Raw genomic sequence first — 26,229 nt, 5'->3', positions numbered from 1 at the left:
TTACGGTTGGAAAAGACTGCTAAGACTATCTAGCCCCACCCACTATGCCCTCTCAGTGCCCCATCTAGCCCTACCTGAACATTCTTATTTTGAGACTGACCTCTCCAAGACAGCATGGAAGCGATGTAGAGCTGAGTATTGACCTCAGGTGATTTTTCTGCTTGGTGCACCATCAAGTAGGTTAGAACTTATAAAGACTGCAGGGTTCTGCAGATGGTTGGTAAGGCTGAGAGCATCGACTTCTCTGGAATCTGGGGGTGTTGAGATGGGATGGCTCTGTGCCTTCACCTGTTGTAAACTCTGCCATTCATACGTAGGTATCTGTAAAGGTCTTTGAAAAAGGGAGTTTTAAGCAGAGTTTACAAACAGATGCCTTTTTAGATATGCTTCTCCTATTAGTTTGCTTGATTAAATAATTAATGTTGAACATCAGGAGTAAATAAAGAAAAAAATATCATTGCTTTTCACGTGTGAAACAATGAATTTTCATTTGAAGTCCCCAGTAGATCTGGTTCTATTGGCTGTACTCCCTGTTCTCTGTGCAAGGCTTTTGCACTCAAAAATGGAAGTGGCAATGTGCCATGTACTGCATATAAAAACTGCAGTGATATAAAAGCAAGAGAAAAAGTACTTTGCAGTGCTTTCACTCATCATTCAGTGCCAGCTGGCCATGTGGGACTGGAAGGGCTATTGGTTACATTTTTATATTAATTTCTCTATGTATTTAAGTTTGGTTGTTGAGTAATAAATCCTGGCTCTATCTTCCCTGGCATCTTTTATGCCAGGGTTTTGAGCAGTTTCAACTTTACCTATGGACGAGAAAGGTTTCAATAACTTCAAACTGTGGGTGTTGTGTTGTTTTTGATTGTGCTGTTGTGCATACAGGTGTTAATGCTAGCGAATGTTGCTTGCAGTCTGTACCTCATTCCATTAGTTGTAATCAGAATGAACAGACAGCCTCGCTCCATGTAGAAGTGCAGATTTCAGCCTGTGAAAAGGTGTTTTTGTTTGTTTGTTTGTTTTTGTTCATTCTTGAAAACAGATGCCGAGATGCTTTTCTCATGTTCACGAACTTTGCATGTGTCACCTTTCTGCCTTAGTTCTTCATGCTCTTGCTGTTGTGGGCTGTTACAGTAACTGGAGTAACAGGTTTTCTCTTGTGCTAACTTAATAAATATCAGTAAGTGTTGTTTCTTCTGTGGATGCTCACCTAAAAATCCAATTATGGTTTGGGAAAGGGGTAATTTTGAACTATCTCCCTTTCCATTTATTTTTTTTAACAATCTGTCTTTAACTATTGATTTTACCTTGTAATGTGTTTTTGCGTAGTTACTGGCTGTCTTTAACTCTCCCACACCCTCAATTTTTTGCATCATTTCTGTAGTCCTTGTTTCTCTTGTGTTACTCCTTCTGTCACGAGTTGAAAATACTCTGCCATGTTTCTTAAGATGCAGTGTTAGAGGAGAGCAATCTTATTTTGTGAGGCATGGGTTTACCTAAGAGATGATAAATGTCTGCCTGAGGACTTGGAGCATTGCTACTGAGCTCACTGGAAGGTTTTTATGACTTGCAGTGGGGTATAAAGACATCCATGGGCTTCAAGGTCTTATGTAATAAATATTAGGAGGTATAAGTTTAAGGAGCACAATGCTGGTGACAGCAGTTCATGAAATCCTTCTCTAACTTAGATGACTTCAGAATGAGGGTTAATGGCAGCAAGAGTTCATGCTTGTGGTCTGTGTAGTTGCCATCAAAAGACATGCATGTTTCTGGTATTGTATAAATGTAGGTGCCGTGCTCTGATTGTGTAGGGATGGCCAAGGAGTTCAGGATGGTGGCTTTTCTGAGCTCTATGAGGAACAGGATTTTTCTGGCACTCCAACATGGAAGAATGCATTTTTGGAGGGCAATATGGAGAAAACCATACTTGGTAGGGACTGCATATGTCTCATTGGCCATTGTGTATGAGCACACAGACAAATGTAGAATAAACCTTTACTGCACGAGGGTACTGGGCTGCCAGGTTTACACTTACAGTACGCTGTGGCTGTAACTAGACCACAAATGTTTTCTGGCTTTGTTCTGTGCCACCAAGGAGTATTTTAAAGGAGTATTTTAAGTATTTTTTTTCAGGTGATGGTGGTCTTCTACTTCAAGACTGTTACACAATCACAGCTATTCTGGAATGCTTGGGGAAAAAAGGGAAGCTGGCATTGTCTTCCTCTCCCTCTGCAACCAAAAGTCAAACTATAAAAGACTAAGCTTGAAAAAAGGAGAGGGGGAGGAAGGGAGGAGGGGGGGAGGGAACAAAACAAAAAAACAAACAAACAAACAAACAAAAAAACCACAGTAAACCCCACTCTTTTTCTGTGCTGTGTCAGAATCAGGAAAGTTCTAAAGCAAGTGCATGAGTTATGTAGGATATAAGTATGGTGAACTGACAAGTCAGTTTTCCTTTGCCTTCCTCAAAGATGCCAATAATTTGGAACCTGATATTAGAACAGCCATATCTACAGTGTGTTCCACCTTGTGCTTCTGGCTTGAGCGGTGTTTTCCCATGTTGAGATTTGAGCAATATGGGGAGAAATACTTGCTCTTTAAGAGCCAGTTAAAATAGATTGCATAATCACAGAATTGTAGGTGTTGCTTCTGTACATACCTGCCTGATAGACTTAGATATGAAAATAATTTGAAAATAGAGAAATAAATTCTAATTGTTTCCTCTGTTCTATGGAAAACCATCATAAGAGTTATGGTATTATTAAATAAAAGTAGATTTTTTTTTTACTTGCTCTTCTATGTTTTTATAGAAAAGCAGCTCCTTACTCTATAAGTACATAGATGTGCATACATATGATAAAATATATGCAATGTTTGCTATATAGAGGAGTTCTAGAAAAACAGTGTTGTTTATTTTCTTGGAAACCATGAATAAATGATTATTTCTTCTGATTGTTTAGATCTAATTGTCTTTTCACGTAGAGACATAGCTGTATAAAGATTCAGTGACTAAACCTGACTGTGTTGTCATACTTCTGCAAAGATGCGAAAATGGACCAGCTCTGGCAGAGCAGTCCTCTGGTTATTATTGGGGTAGGGGGGGAAGAAACAAGCACTGCTGAATAGAAATGGCATCTCTCGTTGGTGTGGGAAGTAAATTTTTTTTTTTAGGTAGAGATTTCAGTCTTGCTAGATATTGCACTTCTGGGATCAAGGAAGAGCACAGGGTTCTTGTTTATGAGAAATCTATCTGGTCACTGGTTAACAAGTCTGAAATAGTGCTCTAACTGATCATGTCAAAACAGAGTTCTTGATGAATTTCTAAAATGCTCTCAAGGAATGCAGACCTGGCTGTTAATACTTTAAGTAAGCTAAGTGCACAAGACTTAAAGGAGATATTACTATCAACAAAAGACAAATACTGAGTGTAAATTAACTGTTGGAGTGAAAGCTTGCTACTTGTTATTTGTTGTGCTGTCCTAGGCTTTGATTGATTGTTTTATGTTTGAAAAGGCTTGAGCCATCCTCTTGATTTCTCTAAGACAAACTGTTTGAGTACTGCTTACTGTGAGTGGGCTGAAGGAAGAGGTCTTATGGCAGAGCTGTTCTATTATTCCCTAATAACAGTGAACATTGTACTTAAGTCTTGTTCCTTCTTCATTATATTTGCAAAAGTAGCTTGTTTGCAGTAATACTTCTGAAAGAAGTCTTCTCAATTAGGGGAAAAAAAAAAACAAACAAACCTGAAGTAATTAAATGAAGGAAGTGAGCAAAAAGCAGAAGAGAGAAAGTGAGCTGCAACTGACTGCTGAGAGCTGAAAAGATTCATAACATGTCTCTCCCTGAACACAACTACATCTGCCTTGTTCATAAAGGCAACCAAAGAGAGAAAGATGTGAAGATGAGTGCCTGCCACATCAGTAGCCCTGTGATTGGAGCACTGCCCTGAGTTTTCTTGGGTGCCCACAGAGACTTCAGTACGCTTGGGTTGCTCTTGGAATGAAATGCGGAATCTTGTTGTTTTCCTTGCACAGGTGAATTACTTTTCTTGGTTTTGTTTCCATCTCTGGATTTTCCATTCACTTACACACAGTGCATCTCCACGTTTGTCCCTGCCTGGAAAAGTGATTGTGCTACGAGTGCTGCCTCTTATTCTAGCTGTGCTGCAGAAATTAAGTGATCCTTCTTTCACCATTTGAAGTACAGCTGTGGACACCCAAGGTGATGAGAAGAGAGACACGGAGTCAATCTTTTAGGCAAAGTAAGGGATTCAGGCGTATTGTTACAATGACTATTTGCTTAATGGTGGATAGTTGGTTGCTATCCTCCCTGCCTGCTTATGCATAGGCGTTGCTGAACACTATTTTCTCTCCAAAATTGTACAGGAAGTATTGGTACACAGATTTGAGATTTGGGTTCCATTCAGGGAGCCACAGGCTTGAAAGGGAGATACATCCATTTAGGAGGAAGCTTTTCATACAGAGAGTGGTGATGTACTGGAACAGGTTGCCCAAGGAGGCTGTGGATGACCCGTTCCTGGAGGCATTCAAGGCCAGACTGGATGTGGCTCTGGAGAGTCTGTTCTACTGGTTGGTGACTCTGCAAATAGCAAAAAGGCTGAAACTAGATGATTATTGTGGTCCTTTTCAACTGAGGCCACTCTGATTCTATGATCCACATACTGTTCCCAGATATTGAGGTTACTACTGAACCTAGAAGTATCTAAAGACGCATAACAAAGATTGTGCTCAGTGAAGTGATCTGGGCCAGCATCTAAGTGGCTATTTCAGGCAGTTTTTCTGTAGGGAGCAGGAGTCATCGGCAAAAGTTTCATCACACAGCATTTTGTCCATCTGTTCTGTGATTCTTTTTTTTTTTTTTGTGATAGGAAAGAAGCTAAAATTAGTTTGGAATTTGTTCCTATTCCTGCTGCTAGTCTGAAACTATCTAAGGAGAAAAGAGAACTCAAACTCTATGGTGTATTTAGGAATCCCACGGACTGGCATATCTTCTTTCCCCAGTTAACTTAGGAAGAGATGAGTGTTGTATTTTCTTTTTTCCTCTCATGTCGTCTTTAACAATCATTTCAGTGTCAATTCAGAACAAAAGCTTTACTGTAAGTGCCTGCTGGGTAGCAGCACAAATTGAAGGAGATGCTTGTATCTGGCAGCAATTTCCATTTGTTGCTACTGGTAGTAAAGCCAGGTCTTCCAGCTTGCTTTTTTTAATGACAAAACCATTAACCCTCTCTGTTTCAGGAGTGTTCTGTGTTAATGAGAACATGTAACATAAAGCCACATGACTGCGGGTTGGGTGATGGTTTGAGGTCTCCTAGTTCAAATACATGGGCAAAAGATGTTTCTGTTCTCCAGGAAAAATACATATATAGATTTTGAGCTGCACAAATGCAGAACTAAAGCATTACTCAACTTCTTATTGTGAGAATTCACGTTATACCTATGAAAAGATTAAAAACAGAACAGTGCTTTTTCCTGTCTAGTTAGTAAGTATTCTTACGAATGAAATTCTTCAAATTATTTTTTATTTGGGGAAATGTCTTTTTTTAAAAATCTAATTTTTTTGTGTAAAAAAATTACTTATTAAGTTGGTGTATGCAGTCACTTCTGTCCAGTTTAGATAACTTTTCTGCTCTTATTTTTGCCTTCCAAGAGTCTTTTTGATGAATTTCTCATAAATTCTATTAATAGGTATTTGAAGTACTTTGTTTTATTGCAGGAAGGAAAAAAGTGTTCTGTTCCTGTAAATCTTGTAATTAGAAAAAGAATGTTGTTTCCTTCATGTGAAGGTGATAACTGTTCAGAAGTTGCAATATAAATGATTATATTACTGCTTAAATTAATATTCTCAATATATATTGCCTTTCAACTTTACAAAATGTGTGGGCCAACCACAATCGGTTGGATACTTGAACAGTGGCATCTTCATATGGTGTACTGCAAGAAAATGAAAGAACTCAGAAATATATTCCTCTTGGTGTGTTATCTGTTGATGGCATTTCTGTTCTACTTCACTAGATAATAATTTCTTTATTAAACTATGTTTTGAGCTATGTTGAATGTCAAGAAGTGCTCTTACGTCTCCTTGGGGAGAAGCGTTATTGTATTATACACAAAGGTAATAGTTTGTAAATGATATTAAGACTTGTTATTTGTGAAGCTCAGTGGACCTTATTTTTGTCTTTAGGATCCTCAGATGCAGTAACAATATGACAGAATTGTATAGAACCATATTAAAGCATCAGTGAGATGTTTGAGCTTGAAACGTTAGGGTTAGGGCACTCACAACTTTGTTCTTGGAGGTGAAGTACCAGAAGGAAGGAATCCATGCCAAAACATCACCTAGAGATGTTGATGAAAAGAAAGAAATAGTATTTTCTTCCACATCAGAGCTCTGTTTTAATGTTGCTTCATCTGAATGATAGCAATGAGAAATAAGTTAGAGCTTATCATACACTGCAACCTGGCTGGGAGTGAATTGGCACCTGGTTGGTGTAGAGCTGATAACAGAGCTCAGTGAGGACTCAATTCACTTGAATAAACATAGGCATCAGTGCAGTGTGAAATGTCACAGAGTGGTTTTTATGGAACATGTAGCATGGTACTGCAGCATCTCTCCAGCAAAATAGAGTGGTTGTGAAAAACAAAATCTGAAATTGGCCTCTACAACTGTTCTCAGACAACATTAGCAGTTCTCTCAGCTTTTATTTCTATTCAGGTAGGTTACAGTCTTGCTTTCCCCATCTACAGAAATAGCGCAAGATGAAATTGATGCCTGTCATGTACTTCTGGCAAAACTTGCAGAGCTTTTAGCTGTTCTTGTTTTCTGACTTTGTCTAGCTTCATATTTGAAATGCTGGATGTAGATTTGTCCCAACTTCCTTGACTGAGAGTGTCTAGAACAGATATATTGTTCCACTGTAAGTAGTTAGACACTGTGATTGGTTTTTTCCTCACTGAGATAAACAGATTGGGATCCATGTTTCTCTGTCTCAGGCAGAATTTTCATTTCGAGTGTCCCTTTTTTATCTTACTGTTTCTATGGCATCCTTTGCAATATGGCAGAATGAAATGAAACACAAAGACAAGTATGTTCAGGCAATGAAGTGCAGGGTAAGTTTGAAGCACAAATAGCATCACAATTAGTAGAATCAGAACAGCCAGAGAACACAGGCTCTATTGTATCTCAGCTATTATTTCAATTCTGAAATGAAAAGATGTTGGCTTGAAATTAGACTAATTTCAGTCTGCACCTTTGGGGAATTTATGGACCTGTCTGGCTTGACAAGTTTGCTCATCACCCTCACTTAGCTGTTATTGCATTCCAAAATTAATATTAAAATATGGTGCTTGAAAATGTTGGTCTGCCAGATGTACGTAATGGAAGCAGCTGAGAGTATGTTGTGGAATTAACAAGGCTCTTGTCCTGAATTTGTTGCTTGTCTCAGCAAGCTTGATCAGAGAGTGGCATTAAATTACAGTTGTCTGTTTTGCCTTGCAATGCATCTGGATAGAGACCTTGAATTTTCTTTGGAGCTGTGTGAGAAGGAGGAAAATGTGATTTTTCCAGTTGCTGTTTCTATCTTGCCAATTCTGTGCTGGCCAGTATGGCATGGAATTGGGAGAGCCTAAGCTACTGCTGCTGGGACGAGGCAGCCAAAGGTCCCTTTGATCGTGGTGTTTGGGAAAGGAAGGCTCCATCCCAACATCTCATGCAATGCATGCTCTCTGGCCCTCACCCAGCATTTCAGAGCACTGCAACCATTCCTTTGGCATTGTGCCCATAAAGAGGCTATTGGTGAAGAGGATTCTCTCTACTTTGAGAGCACGCGTCCCTTATATGGTGCACTGGGTGTCTGACATCTTGCTGTGGATGAATTTTCTAAGGCACAAATAAGAATTCGTATGTTATTTCATTTTGATTTGCTGACAGTTCTTGACTCCTAGAGTCCAGAAATTCTTGCTCACCATCGTTCTGCTCACAGATTGGAAGAACCACTTCTTTCCAGCTTTTCAAATTGTTTAACTACACAAACTTTTTAAATTAAGTAATTTCTCCCATTTGGGAAAATAAGAGAACTATGGAAATGAACTGCAAGGACCAACTGCACTAAACTAAATGAATCATTTGCTGCCAGTTCTGACATGGTATCATCTCAGTTCTAGTTGTAGCGCTTCGGCTTCTTCATGGGAGCAGGGGCTTGCTTGTGTGCAAGACACATGAAACAGGGTATCTGTATATGCAAAACATCTCCTGGTAAGCACGAGAAACATCTATGAGTTGCCTGAGTGGTGATCCAAGAAGCAATTTGAGTAAGAGAAACATCTCCCAGACAAATAATTTACCAACAAATGTGCTTTTAAGAAAAGGCAGTGCATGGGAGGGCTTAAGTTTTTCAAGGAGCAAACTTCAGTAGAAGAAAAGGTTGAACTGTCAATAGGACACTGAGATCAATGCAGCTTACCAAATCGGGATGTTTATTTTCTCATTTCCATAGGTCTGAGCAACTTTGAATAAAGCCCAGAGAACTTTTTGGCTCAACATTCATGAATCCTAACTTTTGGAACATGTTACATGGCTGGGACTTTTACTGTCCATCAAAGTCAAGGCAGAAAACTATATTCTTTCAAAATGTGTGCATGGAGCACAACTTATTAAAATAATAAATATTATATAACAAATAGTATCTTCAGGCAGGCTTGATGCCACCTGTCAGTGTAGGATTAAATCTTAAGATTGAGGTATGATGAACTGCTATGTAGAAATGCTCACAGAAGTTACCAGTGAGCGTGTTGTGGTTTTTCAGGTGAAGTTTTGGTGTGTTAGATGGTGACAGTGTATTCATGTTGCATATAGGGAAAGGAGTGAATTTCTTTGTTTTTCTTCATGGAACAAGTTTAAATTCTGTTTAGTGTTGGAATCATTTACAACTGAATCTTTGATATGTGTCATATGTAGCTCTGCAGGGTAAACCAAGCATTAAACAATGGTCTTCAGAAGAGCTATTGTATGCAGGAAATGGCAATTTCAAAAAATACATGATATGTATGCAGGCTTTTGTTTTCACCTTCATAGGGCAATTTAAATTTACCACTTCTTTTCGTAGAAAGCATTCAGTTTAAGGCACCATTAGCATCTCGTCATAGAATCATTTGCATTGGAATGAATCCTGAAAGGCCACCTAGTCCAACCCCCCTGCAATGAACAATGACACCTGCAGCCAGATCAAGGTGATCAGAGACCTGTCTATCCTGACTTTGAGCATCTGAAGGGATGGGGCTTCCACTGCCTCTCTGGGGATCCTGTGCCAATGCCTTGCCACCCTTAACATATAAGCGTCGGTCTTATGTTCAACATATGCTAACATATACATGTCTTATATTCAATCTAAATCTCCTCTATTTTAGGATATAATGCATTGTGTCACTGGGATACTAAAACATCCACAATAAGTTTAAAACTCTATTATTCTTGTTGGTGTGTGTTCACCTGCGAGAATTTTAGAGGTCATACAGCCCTTGACAGTGGACTGAATAATGAAGGTGAGTGATTGTCTCAAAAACAGCAGTGCTATGGTACACTGAAGTACTTTTCTTGGTATTTATGTAGATAAATCACTGCTAAAATAATTTGCACTAAAAACGCAGCAATTGAATTGACAAACAGCATTGTCATGCCCTTTAAGAAACTCCTGTTTCTACAGTGCATGTATGCTTTAAGTTATTCATTGCTCCTTCCTTTTGTTTATGTAGTACTTAACAGTACAATTTCTTTGTCTGTTTCACTGCCCAGTAATGTATAACTGTACACCTCTAGTGGTATCTGTTGGCTTCAGGTCAGGACTTCTTTTTTTCTAATTGCAGTGAGTGTATGTGCATTGGAATCCTTCTCATTTATGTGTATGTTTGTGTACTTTTCCTATGTTAAGTACTGTCTTCTACTGCTTAATGCAAGATGTAATATAGATATATATATGATACTGATTTAGAAATACATGGGTAGTATCTCTTTTGGCTTGAGCAGTGTTTTCAGTTTTCAGTTCAGTCCTTTATCACACAGAAGCCCTTTTTCAACTTGTGAAGTAATAATTTCCTTAAAGTGGACTTGTCTATCAGCCATACTCTCTTAGCTGCTTGTGTAATGGTCATGAGGAAAAGGCAATAGCTTTTAAAGGCATTCTGATGATGATAAGCACAAAATCAAAGGTGGTTCTTTCTTTTGGCTGAGATTAAGTCCAGACTAGCCTTCATCAGTAATTATTCTACAGGAAAAAAAAATACACTAAAGTCAATGATGGAATTTGAAAGTCTTGCACTTCACTAAAACTGGCTGAGAAGTTCTGTGCAATGGAGTTGCACTGCAGACAGCTCACAGATGCATATAAAAGCTGATATCTTGAGTCTAACAGCTTTGGAACACCACCCCATGTTTATAACCTTGTGCATGAGGCCATAGTGAATTTCCAGTGATTTTCATGTCTAAGTGGACCAGAATTTCAGCTTAGTGGAGTTATTTTATAAGTTCCCTCCATTTTTTTTTTTTCCCCTTAAACACAATTCTGAATGAAAACAATTGCTGCTCTTCCCACACCTGTGCTCTCAGTCTCTCTAATGACAATGGACCACAGATGTACAGTATAGCATCCATCTCTTGGATTGCACATTCAGTGTAGTTATTTGTGAATTCATTTGAAGTATTAAAAAAAAAAAAAGGGGGGGGAAGTTCTGTATTACAAAAGGCTGAGTCTCCTGAGCCTTTTAAATCAGAAAAGGAGGTACAGGAACTTCAATGAAACTCATTTTATCAGCTCTCTTTCTCCTCTAAACAACTACTTCACTCATGTTTGTATTACTGTTAACCCATACTTTCTTCTACTCTAACCTTTCCTGAGAATCATAGAATCGTGAAGATTGGAAAAGACCACTAAGATCATCCAACCACCCAACACATCTCTACTGTGTCCCTCAGTGCTGCAACAAGGTTCTTAAACACTTCCAGGGATGGCCCTTCCCTGGGCAGCCTGTTCCATCGCCTCACCACTTTTCATGGACTCAGCACAGCTTGTGACTTGACTTCATCCATAGTTATGTTTAACATGTGGAATTGTTCATTGATTGCATTGTGTGTTACTGTAGGGCTTGCTGAAGGCCCTTTAACTGTTCTGAAGGCCATTCTCACTTACCTGGCCTGAGCTTAATAATGTCTGCTATGGTTCTGGGTCATGCAGGCCTGTGTATGGCTCTGGCTATGATAAAACCTGTGGAGTATTTGGACTGCTGTCTGGACGAGCACGTTGGGCTTCTTGGAGCTGTACTTGCCCCGTGTGATTGATGCATTGAATGGAATTTTCTTTCTAAGGAGATCAGTATTCCAGCAGGGTAGAATTTCCCCATTTCTCCGAAGAGTATCTAATGGAGATCTATTAAGGTGATGAAAGGTCTGGAATGTAAAACATGACTGAGGTCCCTGGGTTTGCTCAACCCAGAGCAGAGGAGCTGAGGGGAGGCTTTGTGGCAGCCTACAGCTCCTCACAGAGAGTAGAGGGACAGTGCTGAGCTCTGCTCTCCAGTGACAGCAACAGGGCTGGAGGGAACAGCATGGAGCTGTGTTGGGAAGGGTCAGGTTGAGGTTAGGAACAGGTACTTTGCTAGAGGGTTGTGGGCATGGAACAGGCACCATGAGGTAGTGGTCACAGCCCCAGGTTGGAGTTCAAGGAGCTTTTGGACAATGCTCTCAGATGTTGGGTCTGATTTTCGGGTGGTTCTGTGTGGAGATAGGAGTTGGACTCAATGATCCTTATGAGTCCCTTCCAACTCAGGACAATATTTCTGACTTGCTCTTATCCCATTCTAAATTTTGTGAAAGACTGATCCAGTGCAGTAAGTGTTACTAGTGTACTTCATTTGCTGTTAAATGTCAAAAGAGATCTCCTGCAGTTTGCACACAGAAGAAATGTGTTCTGCCTAGCTGTCAACCCGAGCGGGTCAGTAGTCATCACCAATCCAGGTGATAGCTCAAAGCATGATGTTACTACAAGTCATTGGGCCCACAAAAAGTGGCATGTTGTAGGTCTGGAGATGTGAGGCATGCCAGTAGGAAGGGACAGATCTCTGGCTGTTCCTTGGATTTCCAAGGTTCTTTTTTTAGAAGCTTCATTGCTACGTGCATCTGGCAATAGCAGCATGGATGGCTGCATTGATGGCTATATTTGTTGTGATTTCTTTCCCTTGTAGAGCACAAAACAAATTAATTTCAGATATTGTTTTTTTTTTTTTTTTTTGGAGTGTGATGGGCATCTATCCCTGTGTGTACAGCAGCTGATGCAAACAGCAGAGCATATCTGCACTGAGCAATACTGCTATAATCACTCCTTTCTGCACTGACTGGTGCTGCAGCCTCCCCCTGCAGTCCACTCTGTCCCGGTTCCCCGGGAGGTACCGGAGCTGTGTCTGCAGATCCTATTTCTCCCTGCTCCCCCTCTACCCCCCCTGCAGACCTTTGCGCTTTGACGTCATGTGCGCTCCTGCCCGTTGCCATGGCAGCCCCATTCCCCATCGCTCCGCCTGTCTCCTCCGGTCCTTCCACAATGGTACAGCCAGCATCAGCTGCACAATGGTTCCCAGGCAGTGACAGAGCGTGATTCAGCAACCAAGCTCTTCTTTTATTCTGTTATCTTCAGACATTTTGCCTCCCCTTTTTCTTTTCTCCTCCATTCTCTTTTATGTAATTCTTTAAAGGAGAACGTTGGATCCAGCTGCCCACATTTTTTTATTTTTATTTATATTTTTAATAAGAAGCTCATCTCTTCCTTGGCACTGTTTGGAATGTGGCTTAACAATACCACCTGACGTGCAGCTGGGGGAAGGTGGCTGGGTGAGGAGGACAGAGGCAGCACGGAATGGTAGGCGTCTGACACTGGTGGTCAAAGACTGACCTGCTCTTGTGGGGTGGGGTGATGGATGCTGAGTGTTGCTTTAAGGATGGGGGAACAGAAGGCAGATTAATGGAGCAAATGGTGAATTGGAGTGGGATGGCTGCATCCCTATGTATTGTGGCTGAGAATCGTGTTCCTGTGTTAGGGTCTGTAAAAGCGTGTGTTTGGGTGTTTCATTGGTTGTGAGAGCAGCGCACATCATGGATGGGGTGACAGTGCTTCACCAGCTGGCTCATGTAAACAGTCGTGGTTTGCTCAGCCTCACTGCTGCCTGGGGGCTTTGGGAGGAAAGAGGGGTCTTGGTGCACAATTCAGCAGCAAAGAGTACATTATGGGAGTTGTATTGTCCATGTAAAGCCATATAAAATGAGAATCTGTGAAAGCAGAAGAGAAGGTGATGCTAAGCAAATGGAAATTTGGAGGGCATGAGTTAGTGGGCATGATGGGGATAGGTCAGAGGTTGGGCATGATGATCTGAGAGGTCTTTTTGATTCTTTGTGATTCTATGATTTTTTTTTTTATGACATAAGTCTTGGCCTTCAGCAAAGTGGCTGAATGGAGAGAGAAAGGGAAAAAGGGGCTGGTGGGCAGAAGGGTCTGAAAAGCTGTTTTGAGTGTGGAAGTGTCCTGTAAGTAAGCTGTCCTAGGAAACCATTGGTCTTCTGTGTGACTGCTCCAGCGTAAGTGAATGGAAAAGCTGACTGCGTCTGATGGCACCATGGGAGCTTTGGGAGAGGTGTTTACAGCACGCTGCAGGGCAGCTGCTCTGCAAAAGAGCTCAACACTTGCTGAATACTGCAGTGGAATTAGTGCTGCTTTGCAGGGAGATATTTTGGCAGAAAAGCTCTTGTTACAAGAAGAAACAGTAGTTTTTCTTCTACAGAGGGACATAAAAAGAAAGAAAACAAATGCTATTTGCCTAATGAAGTGTCAGCATTGTTGTGCTCCCAGCGACTCAAACTGGGCATGTTCCATGGCGTTTGTCTTCAATGGCTTTCAGTTCTATACATGGGCTCCTTTTGCTGCATAGCTACATGGTATATTCACTGCAGCCTTTCCCTCCTGTGATGTACTCTGTGTGAGTTTTGCCAGAGATCTGTTTAAAGTCATACCAACAGTCCTTGAAAATACAGATTTCTGGGGGGAGGGGGAAAAGAATAATGGCACAGACTGGAGTTTTGTTTTTTTTTTTTTTTAAAGAGAAAAACGTAAATGCCTGGGAGAAGTCTGCAATCAGGTTGTTGGAGGATACAGAATGTAAAGCCAGCTTCAGAAAAAGGGAAAGGTTGAAATGGGGTGAGATGGCCTTGTTTCTGCACAGGGCTGTTATCTTTGCCCACATGTAAGCTTGCTTTGGTTTTGTGCCTTGGGGAGGTTCTCCAAACCTCGGATCTTTAACCCTATTTCAGAATGCTGCTCTGTAGCCATCAGCCAAGAAAGCTCCAGAGCAGTGTTTTCTTCCTCATACTCCTGCTGTGTGCTCACTGTCTTGATGCTATAGGAAAGGTGGCAAGGAAATACCTTTCAACTGGCTGAGCTAATGGCTTTCTCCTGGGTGGAGCAGATGTGAATGACAAAGGTGCTTTGACCTCGGCCATTAAACCATATTCCTTCTCCTGACCCTCAGTGAGCTGTGTGCTCACACGGTGCTCCATCCTGCTGCTCCAGAGCATGCAGAATTAATCAGAGTCCTGGTGTAATTGTTACTGTATTGAACAGTGTTAGGATTACAGGCATGTTTCTAAATGGGTAAGGGCAAAAATTACTTGACGTGAAAAACTGGTTGATTTCAGTTGCCTGTCTGCCTGGTTGGTGCTAGCAAATGTTCTCCTGTTGTTGGGAATGTCTGCACTGAGGGAGATTTTAGTGAGCAGATTTTGGGAATGTGTGGGTTTTTGTTGTTTTTAATTATGATTGTTTGTTTATAATTATTATGATTATTTTGTTGCTGTCAGTCATTGGCATGTTTATAGCCATTTAGGGAATTAATTGTAATTAATCAGCTGTTATAAGGCAAGAAATCTTCCAGTAGTGCTACGGTATTAAATTTCACTTTAGAAAACAAAGAGAAAGCCATAAAAATGTCTCTACCATTGTATTTGGAAATGTCACAAAACTCTCCCACGATTTGCAGTCAGTTGTACAACTTATGCAGGAAGGGGGAGATGAAGCAGGCTGGAAGGAATGGGATATTGGCATTGCTCTTTAGAATATCATATTTGTATTAAGATTTGGAAAATGGAAAATCTGCACTTGCACCCCCAGCTTTAAAAATTGGTATCTCTTAAACTCTTATGCACTGTAAACTGGGTCAGTTCTTGGGATAATTCTTAAGTAACAAAAAATATTGTCAGTGTGCTGATAAGCCTTCAGAACAAAGTTAAGACTGTTGTGTGTGTTACTGATTTTTTTTTTTTTTTTTTTTCCCCCGTTTGCTTGTTTATGGTGACCAATCTTATATCCATAGACCCTCTCATTCCATCCTGAATTTAAAACACCACTACTAGAAATTAGAACCTGAAGGTCTAATGATTGCAATGCTACCATAACTGCTGCTCTGTTTTGTCATCAGGCTTCTCTGGATCCCAAAACCAACAGCTTTGCTACCAACATTTCTGCCTTGTCACTGACTTTATGAAATAGTGGTTTGAATGGGGCCACCTGCAAGAAAAATTGACCCTAATGAAGGGCAGCAGCTAGGAGGGGAAATGCTGGTCTTGCTGTAAGCTTCTTTCTTGCAGCACCATCTGTGTAGATAGACATAGGAACATGTCTTTCAGAGAAACAAAAAAGCTTTTGTACCCAAGTAATGGTGTTGGTCTGAAACTGAAAGCATTGTGTAACTTTGGTGTGAAATGTGAGGTAGTAGAAATTGGTTTTCTTTTCTCTTTCTCAGTGATAATGAGATGTAAGGATAGATTAAAGCAAGACTGAAGGTGGTACAGGATTCCATGACCCACAGTCTGCAGAAATTGAACAGTTGTCCTTCAGCCGAGTTGTTGTATTTCCTTTTTAGCCTGATGCACCTGGTTTTGTTAGGCCAAAAGTGCCCTTCACACTAGCTGTGCTTAATATAGAAGGACAGGAAGCTCAACTCCTAATACTTCTTAGTCTGTTTTGTTTGTTCATTAAACAGTGATTGATTTATTTATTTTTAATTTTGCATGTGAATGTACTGGTGGCAGTAGAGTGTTCTCACCTCTACCTCGAGGGAAGGGAAGGTCATTAACTTTATCTTTGGAATAAGTCTGGAGAATATGACAGAATCAGAGCCTCTTTTTTTTTTTTTTGGGGGGGGGGGGGTGGGGGGAGCAGTTGTGCTTTTACACTGAGGTTCTTTTCTTGTCCAGGATTAAGAACACCATCGTGACTTCATGATTATAGGCTCTGGTTTATATCACAGTGAGATATGGAAAATTTAGGGTACTTCCAGCTCCTAGCATAGATGCCAATTTTCTGTGTTGTAATAAACACTGAAAGCAGAAGGCTCTGAAGAGCAAAATTCCATCAATAGCTGTTTCAGCAGGATTTCACAGCAATGGATCAGGTAACTTGGAATTATGAATTACATCTCAAGGAGTTGGGGAGTTTGTGATTTGGATGTAAAGTGTTGTGGTCTCTCGCTGATAAAGCAGTTGTTTGAACATATAGGTTTTTATTTATATTCCATGACTTCCAAGATACATTTCACTTTTCTTTGGAGTTATTTGAAGACATTGCAAAACAATGGTAAGAAAATATTGCCCAGAGTTTAGTGATGATCAATGATGAATGCAGTTGCCTTCTGCTTAACACTCATCACCTATGTGTATGCTTGGGGTTTTGTTCAGTAGTTAGACACCAGAGTGGTATGCAATTGTTTCTCTTCTCAGTTACTGTTTATTCTCACAGCTTCTTACATTTGCTGCTTACCCTGTTTCTTAAGCTTCTGTGGAAGTATGAATGCTCCATCATTTGAAAGTGTTTTGTTGTGGTGGTGCTTTTTAAGAGCATTGTGATTTCATAGACAGCAGCAATCCAAGGGCTTTCCTTATGCCTCTGTGTATCAACGTTTCATAAAGCACTTCTGTTGCCAACTTTTGATCACAAGTCAAATTACACTGTAATGCCCAGCTATTATTAATAGATGCCTGTGTATAAATCTCAGCATTTCAGTGCAGGTTGCTGAAGTTTCCTCCTCCAAGGAAAAATCAGAAGATCTCAGCTGAAAAGATGAAATAGAAACAGACTTAAGGACAGTTTCCTGATTTGTAATGCAGTGTGTTGTAACTTGGAATAGTTTTGAACATGAGCTCCTGAACAGTTGGGTTTGCCCTACTTTATTTTTTTATTATTTTTTTTTTTTTGTGAAAAATAAGCATGACACCTCTTTCCCATTTAAGCAGCACTTCATTTTGTGTTATTTTTGGTCTTTAACGTTTTTTCTTTCCAGGTAAGAAAGTAAGCTAATGGTCCATATAGATACTTTCCTGAATGGGAATATCAGATAAATTATGAATTTCTTTGTGTGACATGCAAGTATTGATGCTCTGGTTTAACTTGGTTTGTCTGTGTTTAACTTGCCTAAAACCCCCAAACCCAAATGTTTTTCTCTTTTTTTTTTTTTTTTTTAAATGTCTAGGGCTAGTATTAGAAAGCTGTACCAGCAGCCAGCCAGTCTCCAGTATCAGCTATGGCAACTCATGTGTGAAGCTGATGCCTTCAAACCATTTCCTATAGATGAGGCATAGCACATGCTGTGGTGAGTTGACAATATACCATTTTATTAAATCAAGTTCCTTGGCAGAATAAGTGCCAGAGTGAATGCTGACTATTTTAAGTGTGAGGATAAAATTTCAGCTTCTAGTAACTGTTCATGCACTTGAGCTTAATGCTTTCTTGTTGTAAATGCCTTTTTCAAGTATATCGATGCTGTGTTGTACATGTTACTATCAGATGTGTTGGCAATATGGCTTTGGTGGAAGAGTGAAGACAAAGATAATAAAACTAAGATGAGAGACCCTTTTTTATTATTGTTTTATATTTCTTTTATTTGAGGCAACTGAGAGGAAAGGTGATTTGGTTTCTCTGTCTGTGAGATGACTGAGGAGGCATAAGAGGATTTGTGACATATTTTCCTGTCCTGGGATGAAGAAATTTACAGCAAGAAAGCAAATTCTGAGAATAGAGATAAAAATCAAATGTTGTTTTTTTTTTTTTAAAGTACACTGTCTTTAAGCATATGCAAATCTACAGGAGTAATTTTAGGACCAAAATTACTTAAGATGTTTTCATTGATGTTTTCTCTAAGGTTATTCTGGCTTATCTTTGGGATATGCAGAGCTGGTTTTATGTGTCTCATGTAATTAGAGAATAGACATTGTGAAATCCTGCAAGTCATTAGGGTAAACAAATTTCCATTCAAAATATGCTTATACACATTTTTCCCCATCTTAACAGCTAGATATTGACTAGCTCCTGTCACCACAGTCAGCATGAACAGGAAGTCAAGAGTTTTGAATAAAAGAATCAGGTACAAGTTGCTCTGTAGATTTCATGAAAGTCTTCTGTGATTTGGCTGTTATTAATGGTTAAGGTCATATTCCATTTCTGAGGCTATTGTGAAAATAGTGTATAAATTCAAGTCATCAAAATGTTCCTACTTTCCAGCAAAATATAGAATTTCTATGATTCTGTAGATTAGGCAAAGATGAACACCTGCAGTACATACAGACTGGCGGGCAATAGCGGTACGTGGCTAATAGCGTAATAAAGTGTCTGATAATGTGCCATTGTCATCCTTAGTAGAACTGCTGGAAAGAAGAAACAAAAAGAAAAGATTAGGTGGTTTTATCTACTTGATTCTGTTCTGGAGTAAAATGTGTGAGAATGTAGTGAAAAGCAATGTGTATGAGACCATTGAAAGATGTTGTGTACTGTTGGAATTTAACATGCCTCCAAGGCAGGAAACCATGTATTTAACATGAGTAATATTTCATCAAAGAATCCCAGACGGGATGTCTTCTCCCCTGACTTGTGGACATTCAGTGTAAGGTGCTCATTTAGAACTTGAAAACTTCCCTGTATTACCACCATGATGCATTTGAATTCTTAGAGATTAAGGTCTATGGAATCTGATCAAAAGCAGTTCTTGTTAGCAAGGCAGACTTTATCTTGATGTAGTATGTTGATTCTTATATCTGTGAGACTTAACTCTTCTTATATGATTAGGTTTGGCTGAGCTTTGAATTAAGTGTAAAGCCATACCATTGTTTCTTTTCAATTTTAATTTGTGTTTAGCAGCACAGGGGTAATTTGCTAGTTGTAGATAATAACAGTTTGTGTAAACTCGTAACAGCAAAATATGACTCATGGCAAGTATGTGTTGTGCAATTTTATTCTAATATAACAAATACAGGATTTTGTTAACATGTCTGCAATTAAATCAGATAAGTTGCATGGAATTTTGATGATACTGTGTATGCGCTAACATGATTAGCCCATAGGTGTGACAGTTCATACACTCTCACTGTGACTATTCTAAAAATTGGTGAATATGTTGAAAATTCCTTTTGAAGAAGCTGAGAGTAATCCCCACTTCCATAGCATTTAGTGGTATATGCAAAGCTCAGTGCTCATTTTGTCTTCGTGGAACACAGTGATACTTCTGCCTACAAGCTGTGTGACTTGATCATTTGTCCCTCAGGTCACCAAGATGCCTTTGTCTGAGTATTGTAGCTATGAATACTGTTGCACAGTATTTAAATCATGCATGTTGTGTTTAGTTGACTTTCTCTATGAGTTCAGTGCTCTCTTCTGAGTAATTTCCTCTAGCTTTGTTCTTCCCATCTGTTTAAGTTTTTTTTTCAGTTCAGCTTGGATACTGGGAGAGATTGCTTTTTGGAATGAGTGGTGAGGCACTGGAACAGGCCGCCCAGGTGGTAGCATTACCCTCCCTGGAGGCATTCAAGAACCATGGAGATGTGGCACTGAGGGATGTGGTCAGTGGGCTTGGTGGGGTGGATTGGGGGTTGGACTTAGTGACCTTAGTGGCCTTTTCCAACCTCAGTGATTTTATGAAGATGGATGATCAACACAAACAGCGGTTTTCAGAAACTATGTGATGAGGAGTTTGCTTGATGCTATCTTTTTCCTCAGAGATGCTGTAAGTGGAGATTTACTTGAAACTTTCCTTCCAGATGATGTCTTGTTGAGAGTCAGAACTATTGAGTATATTTAAAAGAAAAATCGAAGAATGTGTGGTCTTGCTCTGAGTACGCAGCTCCAAAGGAAGGAAAGTCTGTGTCTCTTTAGGAATATAATGTCCTTTATGAGTTGTGATCAGATGTAGATACAGTCCTGTAAAACTTGCATGAAGTCAGGACAACTTGAAAACTTCAGCTTTGATATAAAAAGATTTATACTTTCTGTTCAGGATCTCTTCAGTTCATATTGTTCATATACACATGCAAGTTCATTCATTCTTCATCCAAACATTCCTGTTCATGAAAACAAAGATTTTATAGCAGTGGAAGTTGTACGTGAAGTCAGAAACCTTGTTCAAAACTTTGCTTTTAACTTTCAAAGGAAAAGAGTCTTATCCTACACTGTTCAGAGAACTGCCTGTATGGAAGACAAAAATAAACACTTTCTAAATGGTCAGCAAGAGTAGCATTTGGAGAACAAAACTTTATTTATTAATATTCATGAAATAACGTAGTGAAGAAACTCTGGGGTATTTTGCATATGAAAATAAGCTAAGTGCTAGGGCTGGTGGGCACAGAGTTTGTTTTGTTGGAAATTGTGTGAAAGGGGAGGCCAGGCTTGATATATCTATGCAGATGAGCAAAGCACCTGAGATACAGTAATTTTGGTTTTGTGAGCTCTTAAATAATTAAGTACCTTTTAATCTTTAGAGAGTCTTGCCTTTGTATTGTGTAACCAAGGCTATGTTTTGTGCACAAAATCTCATTTCTCTTTTACTTATCAGTTTAAATGCGGAATACATAAAGTCAACTTCTGAACTTCATCTAGCCAGTGTAAACATTAAGTGAGTTTGGTAGTTACAGTAGACTTTTGTCAGAGGAGCTCAGAGCACAGTTTCTGGAGAAGTTGGTGTTTTGCTTCCCTGTCTTCCTTAGCAGGAAAAGCCTGTGTCTACAAAAACTGCTGTATGACAACAAATGAGACAAACTTTTTTTGGATAGTGTTGTGCAGGATGTTTTAATTCCCTTCTGAAGCCAGAATTCTTTTTTTCTGCTTTTACTTCTCACTCTGCATATCCCTTCTTCCTCCATCCTTAGTTTGTCATTTGATATTCTTTGCGGCTGGTAAAATTCATATTTTAATTAAGTGATACTGAAATGCAGTTTTCTCAACTCTTGCAGCTATTTAAAAAGCCCTAGGCTCAGTGACACATACATAGGAGAAACTGTGAGCTTCCTTTTAATAAAAAGTAGGCTTTTCATCCTTATTCGTTAAAAAAAAAATAAAAAAATAAAAATAAAAAAAAGAAAATTGAATATCTTACAGCTCAAGGCCTCAAATCATTCCAGCAGTTCCATGGAGGTTATTCCTTTGTGGTATCACAAGATTTTGGGAACATGTGACAAACTTTGACTTTTGGGTTTGATGTTGTTTAATAAAGATGATGCCTTTATTTTATTTATTTATCATAAGACCGAAGTGCACATTCATCATCTTTCTGAATGCTTGTTGAGACATGGATGTTAAAATGCAGATGTCTGTCTTTAGGGGTTCTCCGGGTCTTTAGTTTCACTCTGTAATACTGATGATCAAATGAATTTATTTTGCCATGTCAGTCTGTGCTTAGTGAAAAGGAGTAGACTTAATGACTCTTATACTTCCCTGTGCCAGGTGAATGTCTCAGGTGAAATGCTGGTATCTCTGCTGTGTTTGTTGAGTTGCTGATGGAAACATTACCTCTGTGCCACCTGGAAGGTGAATTCAATGTTTGGCAGGCTTTCCTCACAACCTTATGAAACATCCAGCAGTATTGCTGCAGAATATGGGAACAGTGTCAAACAAATGTCCTCTGAATTTGGAATAGTTTTTCAGTGTCATCTGTACATGTTGTATAAAGATAATTTAAATAGCATGCAGAGGAATAAATGAAAATGCTGAATCGGAGCACAGAGAATGGTGCCAGCAAAGTGGTAGGAAGGAGACCAAAGCATCAGTGAACTCAGCTGTGTGTATGGTCATGGCATACCTGTAATACATGAAGTGGTAGGAAGTATTCTGTAACCGTGTAAGGAAATGCTTCTCCTATTTCCTCTTCTACACTTCTTAATGTGTTTTTTGATTTCTGTGCCTATTTATGTGCTGTTGTTACAAAAATGATCTCATGTCTCAGTCTGCCAACAGGAGCAAGTGAAAGGTCTGGCAGGTATGGACAGAGGAGGACTCTCCAGAAAGCTGAGTTTTCTGGGATTTTTCCCAACTCCCTGTAGATCCACAGGTTGATCCTCAGGCTCTGCAGTGTCCTTGTGTTGGATGCAGACCTCTGTATGGGTGGCAGGTTGGTGAGAAGAGGACCATTGCAGGGATGGTACCACCACTTGTGCATTATTACTATGCTCTGAGGTGCTAGTGAAATTTATTAGAACAACTAATCTGCCATGAGTATAAGAAACAATTATTAAATGGATGTGCTTGAGCTTCTGGATAGTGGATGGCTTTGTGTGTAGTTTGTTTTTTTTTTTTAAAGAATTGGAGTTGTTCAGCCTGTCTGTAACTTGAAAAACCTAGGTTGCTGCCTTCAGTGGCCATTAACCAAATACTTGGTGATTAAAAGTAAGAACAAGATAACAACAAAGAATGCTCTAATGATTGCTTGAGCTCTCTGATATTCCAGGAATCTGATTTTATCTTGGTTGGTATTTTTTTGGTTTTTTTTTAGATACATATTTGGTCATCTTTTACATATTATCTGTTGCCATCTTCAACACTTTCTAACTCCTTCCTGATTTATGATCTCTTTTCTAGATATTTAATGTGAATAAAAAGTTCTACTTGCAGAGCAAATGATGACTTCTAGTTGACATTAGGTGAAGCTACTGCTCCTATCCCAGGAATAAAAATACTTGCATTGTAAGACTGCAGGGTCTTTGAAAGCACTATGAGGCTGTGAAGCACCTCAAGGAGGAGTTCTGGTTCTGGGTGGTTAAGAAGCCATCATTAAAGGCTCTGTTTGTACAGCAGCCTATGGAGTAATTTGCCCTGTATACAATTCTGTGTTTACATGGCTGCTATCCCAGGTTAGTTTGTATAAATCAATGCAGTATATGATACAGAGACTTCCTAATTCACTTCCTTTCTGTGTTTGTTTCTGGAATAAAATGCAGCTTGGGCTCTATTTACCAGGGTTACTTCTTTGGAGCTGTGTATGGGATGGAGTGGTCTGAGCAGTACTGTAGATACTTCTTGCTCCAACCCACGAGCACTGCAGTGATAGGGACAGGAGGAAGAGGGATGGGAGGATTTGCTTCCATTGTAAGCTGCTAGCATTGAAGTAAAGAAAGCATGACAGAGATCAGGGAGAAATTCATTTCCATGTGTTTCATAGCATGGACATGAAGGTTTTTGTTGGTTGCAAGTCAGAACCAGATGGCGTATTGAGCTATGATGTTATATGAATAAATGCTCTTGTCCCTGTTCTTTTAGAAGTAAGCCCTTTTCTGATCACGATTCCTTCTGTTGGAAGATATCTGCCATTTAACTTCCCTACCCTATGCCTAGCTTAAACACTCTGCAGACAGTCCACCACAGAAATCAGTGCTTGAAGAATGGCTCACATCTTTAAATAAGAGCTCAAAGATAAAAACAAGTGAAACTTCTGAAACAAAGAAAAAATCACAAGAAAGAAAAAACTTTGAGCTGTTCCTGAAAAAATCTGCATGTGGTAATTATGTATTGCAATCCTACTTATGCGTCTGCATTAATTTTGTTAGATTTCAGTCATCTGTGTGTTGATGGACATTTTTATGGCACCATGAAAGCTTAGTTTGCTGCTGTGCTTAAAATTAATTTTATTATCAAGCTGCATAAGGGAATATGGTGGATGCCTTTTGTAAGAGAGGAGTTTGGCAAGTATACCTGTCTGTACAAATTGCAATAATCTATAGATAGTAAAACCCACATTTTCAAGATGTTGTGTGCTCCTTAATCCAAGAAACTTACAGTGCAATTTTTTTTTTTTTTTTTTGTATTCTGAAAAAACAGGCATAGATGTCACTTTGATTCTAGAATTTTTTCACATGGCCACTATTAGCTGAGAAGAGGTATAGGCTCCAATCCTCAGTGCAATTCTATTGATTTCATTGGGACTATGATGTTTTACAGAAGCTGTCATTTGCATTCTATTTAGTTTAATACTCCTGGCAACGTGTGAACAGGCATATTGGGAAAAAAAAATCACCTGAATCTTAGTATGGATGTACCTGGTGAGCTTGAAAGTTTGTTGGCCTGACAACTGTGATCTGCACACCAGGTAGCCAAACCTGTTAACTGGTATTGGAACCTTGGTGGGATCATAAAAATGGTATGATGCACAGACAGCCTGGATGTGTCCTTTGTGCTGATGGTAAATGAGTGGTGAGGTCCTTTCTTGTAGCTCCTAGGCTGCCAGACTACTCTTCTTGCTACTTTACTCTTGTCAATTAACGAAAGAAAAACTTGAAGTGCGACTCAAATTTTAAATGTTATTATAAATGTGTGTGATTTTTTGACACAATTAGATTCTGGTGTTTTTTAATAAAATGCAAGGAAAGCTATGGATTCCTCTTCTTTCCTCCTTCATCCTCTCCAAATACTTTTTTCAGCAGTAAGGAACATCTTCTGTGCTGCCTGTGGTTTTATCACTGGTAGTGTCGCCTTAGCTGCTGAGTGCTACAGCTTTTGGGATTTTTAAATCATAGAATCATAGAATGGCTTGGGGACCTCAAGGAGCATCAAGCACTTGAGCAAGTGCTGTATGTTTTTCCCCCACACTAAGAGTGCTTTTTGACTCGTTCCTTAATTTATGTGAATTCTCTGCTATGCAACTTGTAAGAGATCAGAACAGTTCAGAGCAGACTTTGAGCTGTTTTGGTCTAGATCTGTTGGGTGTGTCTGAAGAAGCAAGGTTGACTTAGGGCTGGAGAGAGTGTGGTACACTGGTGAACCCAGCTCCTGCATTAACGAAGTGAAGGCAATAGTAGCAGTTAATAAAATGACAACATTGTAGTTAAAATTATTTCCTAGAGACTCAGCACTCTCTAAATCAAACAATTGACAGTTGGACTAAATTATCTTAGTGGTCTTTTCCAACTTTCATTCTATGACGTGACCCCAAAATTGCTTTATTTTACAGTGAAGAAAAAACATGGGGGAAGTAATAAACTCGCAATCTCATGTCAGAGTTTGACTGTCACCAACAAAGCCCTACTTGAATTGTAAGTGCTGATCATTCAAATTATAGCTTAAGCTCCAACCTCAAACCTGACCATGCTGCAGAGAAACTTTCTGGTGCTCAGAAAACTCATTTTTGTCATCTTTAAGCATAAATCAGTTTAAGCATAAGCGTAAGTTTACTTAGCAGGTGTTCATATATGAAAAAGAGCTAAGGAAATTACCTGTGTACCAAACAAGGCTCAACTCCTGCAGCATGACAAATGCTACTTTGTGATGGCTGTCCTTGTAGAGCAACTTAACCTATGGTTTCATGTGTATGCAGGAGGCTGTTAGGCTTTCTGTGACTCATCCTGCAGGGTTACACAGCACACTTTGGTCTTCTACTGATCTTATCACATGAGCTCCTTCTGACCAACCACTACCACTACTTGCTGCTCCATATTAATAGTTTTGCAGACCTTTTGCAATTTAAAAACACTTATATTAAAACAGATGCCATTTCAAAAGAACTGCGTTAGTAGTGAAATATAGAGATGTTCTGAGAATATTGTTCTAAATCATTGTTTAGAAGGATTTTTACTGTCAGATCCTTTCTCTGTTGTATTGAGCCGCCTTTTTTACATGCTGATGGTAAGACTTACTGCCTTAGATCTTGGTGAATCTAAAATGCTAGAAATGGTTACCTTTTGCTTCTGTACATAATGGCAGCTATGAATGTTTCTCCCTTTATACCTCCCAAATGTACTTGCTTCAATGAAGAGTGGTGGGGGGAGGAAGAAGCCTGGCCTCTACTGCTTTCCTTTGTTCCTCTCCCGCTTTCTGCAGATGTCAGCAGAACTGTTTTGGCTTCATTCCAGAACTCATTGTAAGGGTGAAGAAGAGGA

The 26,229-nt window shown here is 39.5% G+C and overlaps 1 protein-coding gene across 15 annotated transcripts in view; it reads left to right on the top strand.

The window, feature by feature from the left end:
• Window positions 1–26,229, top strand: part of MAPK10 (mitogen-activated protein kinase 10) — a 113,901-nt gene that overhangs the window by 271 nt on the left and 87,401 nt on the right. For 4 of the 15 annotated variants that reach the window (XM_048940963.1, XM_048940967.1, XM_048940961.1 and 1 more), the window contains exons 1-3: window positions 12,576–12,919; window positions 17,574–17,693; window positions 18,392–18,464. The exons of 1 other annotated variant lie outside the window; for it this stretch is intronic. Coding sequence is in view for 3 of the 14 variants with exons in the window: in XM_048940972.1 (XP_048796929.1) it covers window positions 12,917–12,919 (3 nt within the window). In the remaining 11 variants the exon portion in view is untranslated. Of the gene's footprint in view, window positions 1–12,575; window positions 12,920–16,302; window positions 16,500–17,573; window positions 17,694–18,391; window positions 18,465–26,229 lie in introns of those variants that run through there. 10 more of the 15 variants (XM_048940958.1, XM_048940970.1, XM_048940964.1 and 7 more) reach the window with 4 other exon arrangements.

The sequence above is a fragment of the Lagopus muta genome, chromosome 4, assembly GCF_023343835.1.
Source record: "Lagopus muta isolate bLagMut1 chromosome 4, bLagMut1 primary, whole genome shotgun sequence".
NCBI classification, from domain to species: Eukaryota; Metazoa; Chordata; class Aves; order Galliformes; family Phasianidae; genus Lagopus; species Lagopus muta.
The sequence above is the reverse complement of the archived record's forward strand: the minus strand, read 5'-3'. Positions and strand labels throughout refer to the sequence as shown.